The 6,000-nt window shown below is 43.7% G+C and overlaps 1 protein-coding gene across 1 annotated transcript in view; it reads left to right on the forward strand.

Moving 5' to 3' along the window:
* The window catches only part of LOC144827504 (uncharacterized), a 144,957-nt gene extending 140,995 nt beyond the window's left edge, over positions 1–3,962 (forward strand). The window contains exon 5 of the mRNA XM_078685789.1: positions 2,806–3,962. Coding sequence (XP_078541915.1) covers positions 2,806–3,030 — 225 coding nt within the window. The 3' untranslated portion in view covers positions 3,031–3,962. The remainder of the gene's footprint in view (positions 1–2,805) is intronic.
* The last annotated feature ends 2,038 nt before the right edge of the window (positions 3,963–6,000 follow it).

Raw genomic sequence — 6,000 nt, forward strand, 5'->3', positions numbered from 1 at the left:
ATTAGACCCCTCCCTCCGCTACACTCTTAACTTGCGTCCCCCCTTACTCAGGCTGCGTAAAGATATTGACAGATGGAAATCGCTCCCCCTTTCCCTGTTGGGGAAGGCTGCCCTTTTTAAAATGATGTCAGACGGGGACTGACAGCCTGTGCATGTTCTCCATCCCGGTTTTTGTATGCCGTGCAAAACTCTTCAGACCCGATACCTGCGTCCTATTTTAGAGAAGTGGAAGGCCTCCAACGGGATCTATTGTGGAATGGCAAACCATATATCGCTCTCGGTAAGCTTTCCTTGAACTGGTATGACGAAGGCATCAGCCTTCCTAATATCAAACTGTACTACTGGGCGGCCCACTTGTCCTCTATCAACCACTGTACTTATGCCCAACCAGGAGACCCGGGTTACAGTATGGATAGATGGCTCCTTTCTGGGGGGAACTTCAACAGAGCCCTCTACTCTAAGCCCCGGCGCTACACACTTACGGGTCCCACTAAACACGCAGTACATGTCTGGTACACTGCCACTAGATGCCTTGGTTGGGGGCGGAAGCTTACACTTGCAACACCATTATGGGATTCCGAATAACTAGGTAATTTGTTTGAAGAGTAAGGGGTTCCACAAGTGGGATCTAATAGGCATTTCCCATATATGTGATCTGTGGGACAAATCAGACATTAAGTCATTCGCCGTATTGCTGCAACAATGCAAATTGGCCGACTCGGAACTCTTTCGCTACACACAGGTCAGACATGCATTACGTACTCATCTACAGCCCAGGGCCACACCACCTGAATCTTCCCCGCTAGAGGATAGAATACTGGATGGCCATATTTCTGACAGTACCAATTCATTGATATAGAAAAAGCTGGTCAACAACATGTCGGATCCCCTCCGGGCCCTTCGAGAGAAGTGGGCCAGGGATGGCATTGAGATGGACGATGAGGAGTGGCAGGAGGCTGTCTCCTCGCCTAAAGTAGTGGCAATACCAGCTTGTCTCCGACTTGTCCAACTAAAATTCCTACACAGTATATATGTAATGGGCTTCAACTGGTACGGATGGGGAGGGCTGACGGGGGAGACTGTAGACGAGGATGTGGCCAGTTGGGTCCTTTTATTCACATCGTTCGGGAGTGTGAGCTGATCCAACCCTATTGGCGTAACATTCACGATATTATTAATACTGTCTTATCCGTACAACTCAGTATGGAAGCCCGCAGGTGCTTATGAAACATTTGGGGGCCAACAGATTTGAATGTCTGCCTGACACTGTGGGTCACTTTGGGACTAATGCTCGCCAAGAGACACATTGACCAGCGATGGGGAGCGTCGCTTCCTCCTATGGTGCGGGACTGGGAAAAAGACTTGGATTGGGCAATGTTTTGGGAAAAAACGGTATATGTGGCCCGTGGATGTCCCAAGAAATAGACCCGTGTTTGGGGCTTGTGGAACTCCTATCGAGGAGATATATGTCAACCTCCCTTTTTTTCCAGCAACTAAGATCCCCCTTCACCCTAGACCTTCCCTAATTTATTCTGTATAACGTGAATCACCTACTATTCCCGTGAAGCCTGAAGTACTACTTCCTTTGAAATGTGATTGTACTGCTGATGTCTGTTTATCAATAAAAAGTTTTTCAAAAAACAAACAAAACAACATACTTGTTAAAACCTCGATACATCATAAATGAATTTCGTCGCCCCTATAAACAACTAAATATTTAAAATGCAGATCATAGGTACAAAGTATTCTAAAAATCACTATCACGAGTTTACCTATAATAAGACAGTATTCTGTTAAAAATACAATTATTAAGGTGAAAAATACGCTAACCTTCAGTTCAAAATTTTCTAAAAAAAAAAACAACAGAAATTAACTATCGTATGACAATATCCATATTATTTGTGCAAAATGTAATTGTTTAGGTGCAAAAAAACAATTATAGCAGGACCTTGACTTCTGATATAACAAATAAGTACAGGAAGAGACACAACGCAGATCATAAGTACAAAGTATTCTAAAGGCTGCTAACGGATTTATCCATAATGTAGCAGGATTATTATTATTTATGTCAAATACAATTATTTTTGTGCAAAATACTACTATAGCTGCAAAAGGCTGTCCATAACAATGAGTGTTTGCTTCAAACACAATGGCAGCTGCCACTGAAAAGTACGGATGGGTGGAGTGGGTAGAAAAATATATAAAATTATTTACCTGGCTGCCGGCTGCCTCCCCTAAGCCAATCACGATTGTGTTGTCACCATGACAGCAGCGCCGTGATTGGTTGGCGCTCAGATGGAGACTGACAGCCTGTGCATGTTCTCCATCCAGACTGTACAATACAGCTGGTTGAAAACATGTAAAGTGCGCATGACTGTTTGGCCTGCCCAAGACGGCCGGCCAAATTGTCATGCGCACTTAAGTGGCCCAACCACTACTCCCCTGCTGGCTGTGACTACAGCCCAGCCCTGCCCCGCCTCGTAAACCTACCTCAGTACGGAAAAATAAAATGATAATAACGTTACGTTATCATTTTATTTTTCCTTTTTCCACTGCCCAAATCTGTAACATTTCCATCACATTCTTTGTTATCTGGCATGCTGGGTTTACACATTCCTATATCAGATTATAATTTTAGGGACATTACTCATAACATATATTACGTATATATAATACACAATACATTACATTCTTAAATTGATAACTTTAAAGTCACTAACAGAAGTAAAGAGAATCTGGGAAAAAGTAGCCAGGGCCTGTAAATAACTAAGGTTCACACAAAAACTATATTTTTTTACTCCCTAGGAAGACAAAGAGCCAGTGACGTTTGAAGACCGCCTGATGTTCATAAGAGCTTCAAAGACGCTATTGCCAAGGCAATTTCCACGAATCTGCCGCGGGATCTTAATTCCAACTTCTCCACATGCGAATGAGAAAGATGTTCCACTAAAACTGCCTCTGACAGAAGACTGGAGCAGGCTGCTGGAGAAGTCCTTGGAACGCAGCAATACCCGGAAGAAACTGCTTTGAAATATTTTCAATTTCTTTTTAAGGACCTTAAAAAGTACAGCAGGCCTAAATGATCTAAAGAGATTTCAGTGCTCAAAATGAGAAGAGACAGCAAAGAAAGCGAAGCAACCTTCCATATTCACCTTGTCTGTTAATTTGCTGCTACCAGACTAGTGACTAGTTTCTTCTTCCACAGTGAAGAGCAACTATTTTCCAAAAGGAAATATGCAAATTTGACAACTGAGACAGAAAGATATGGTGTGGTGGATGCACTGCTGTTTTAAGAACATTTCTTTATTTGTGCAGATTAATTAATTAACCTTCACCTAACTTGGTAGTAAAGGCCTCATATTGGCTTGCCACAGAACCATTGTTTTAGCATAAGATAAAGACTAGTAACTGCAACTGTGTGTTTGCGTGTATTGTAGACAGGGCCGGAATGGCAGTAGCGAGCATCGGGCATTTTCTCGGTGGGCTGGAAGGGTGGGCGCCGGTTTTGGAGTAGTGGAGTCCGTTTTATTTACAGGGTACCAGTTTTAGAAGCCGTGCTGCAATATTGGCCACCTATAACAAAAGCAACAGCAGTGCTTTACTCTAGCACTCCCCGCCACCCCACACTTCCGGGGCCAGTCCGACTGAATTGCAGGGCTTGTTTGTGTTCCAAGTCTGGTCCTGATTGTAGACCAGAGAAGGGGATTTTCCTGGAGTTATGGGACAATTATCAAGTGCTTGCTGGAAAAATGCTGTACATGCAGGAGAATGATGAAAGGATACAAATGCACTCACTGAGTTATTTTTCTTCATCATGTGGTACATGCACACATTGTTATTTTTCTATGCTTTTGTCAGCAAAAGCTGTGTTTCAAATTGTATTGATTTCTATGAATGAAAATTCTGTTTGTTTTGCTACTACACATGCCTCCTCAAAATAAAAACTTAATATCAGAACCCCATATTCTGGCCTGATAACACATATCAAATATTTGACTTCAGAGTCCAAGCCCTCGTTGCACAGCTGGGAGCCCATTACTAATATAGACAGCAACACAAAGTTGTACTTATATTCAGCTCAACTGAAAAACTACGCACTGACTAATGATGGCACAGGGTCTAACTTCCGAAAATATATTATTGCCATAACGAGGGTTGATACTAGGGGCCTAATTTATGAGGCTCTACTGGCACTTTTGCGTCGCCGGAACGTCACTTTTTTGGCATTCCGGTGGCGCAATGTGCGGCTGGCATATTTATTAGGCCACTTAAAGCCACGTTACATGTCTTTTTATGACCTTATAAATAGGTGCCCCTTTCATGCAGAAAACTGCGTGAAAAGGGTGTTCCATGGGTGTTGCTGGGGGCTTTCCCAGCAACATCCATGGCTTTTTGACACTGCCCCAGATTTACGTGAAATCGTAAGTCTGAGGCAGTGCCAAAAACGTATGCCTCCATAAGGCATTCTGCAGCACACATAGAAAGAGGAAATAGCCTCTTATGATTGTTTTTGTGCAGGAGGTGGTTGCCTTCCATGTGGTTTGTTAGTCTCCTGTTGATCAGTTTCTCCAAGACTTTTACTGGGTAGGAAAGCAGTACGATTGGTCTGTAGTTGGCAGGTGAGGATAGGTCTGCAGTGAGTGTCTTAATTAGCGGCAAGATGGTGGCGTGTTTCAAGGGGTCCAGGAAGTTATCAGTTGTTAGTGAATCTTTGAGGATCAGGGTGAATGATGGCAGTGCAGATGGGCTTTAGTTCTTTTGTGAAGGCAAAGTGTGGGTAGTGGTCCAACGGGGATCCCAAGTGGATTGCATGACATTGGCGGCTCTGATGCCAAATGTGGTAAAAAACATTCCCTCCTTTTATTTATTTATTTATTTGAGCAATTTTTAGAGCGCGCAAATACCTCAAGGGTGTCTCGGCGCTGTAGTTGCAGAACTTCCAATGGATCGGGGAGTATTCAGGCTGGGAACAACCACGTTTTTAGTTTTTTCCTGAAGTTGAGGAGTGTCGGCGCGGTTTTAATGTGGAAGGGGAGCGTGTTCCACAACTTGGCTGTAGCGACAGAGAAACGTTTGTCTCCCCAATTAGCTCTTCGGGTTCGAGGAACTCTTAGTAGATGGGCTGTGGATGAGCGTAAGGTTCTGAGGTGTTCGAGCGGCCGGAAGGCTTGTCTTAAGAATAGAGGGCCTTGGTTGTGGATAGCTTTGTATGCTATGCATAGAGCCTTGAATTTAATCCTGCTTCTCACAGGTAGCCAGTGTAATTGTTTGATGTAAGGGGAGATAGATGCAAACTTAGGGATGGATAGCAGTGTCCTGGCTGCTGCGTTTTGCACCGTTTGCAGTCTGTTGAGAACCCTTTGTTGTGCGTTCAGTAGGAGGGCATTGCAATAGTCTATTTTAGAAAAGACTAGTGTACTGACTAAGGTTTTGCCTACTGATGGAGGGAGATAAGGGATTAGTTTTTAAATTTTTTTTAGGGTGTAAAAGGAAGAGGAGACCACTGCATTAGCATGTTGCTGGAAGGACATCTTGTTGTCGAAGATGACGCCTAAGTTTCGTACCTTGATCACTGGTTCAGGAGGTTGTCCCATTTGAGACGGCCACCATTGCGGAGACCATGTAGGTTGCAGCCTCCCGAATGTCATCACTTCTGTTTTATCAGAATTCAGTTTTAGACAGTTGGATGACATCCAGGAGCTTATTGCGTTCATTCCGTTTTGGAAATTGGCTGCTACAGAAGTGCCGTCATTATATACAGACAACACTAATTGTGTGTCGTCAGCATATGTAGTAAGTGAGATTCCGTGGGATTTTATGACCCTCGCCAAGTCCGACACATATATATTGAAAAGTGTCGGGCTTAGCGAGGATCCCTGCGGTACTCCACAAGGTAAAGAAAAAGTCTGAGAGGTATAGTTGCCCATCTTCACTGTTTGTGGGCGGTTGGACAGAAATGAGGCAAGAAGATCTTTAGCCTTGTCCTTTATTCCTATGGCC

The sequence above is a fragment of the Lissotriton helveticus genome, chromosome 4_1, assembly GCF_964261635.1.
Source record: "Lissotriton helveticus chromosome 4_1, aLisHel1.1, whole genome shotgun sequence".
NCBI lineage: Eukaryota > Metazoa > Chordata > Amphibia > Caudata > Salamandridae > Lissotriton > Lissotriton helveticus.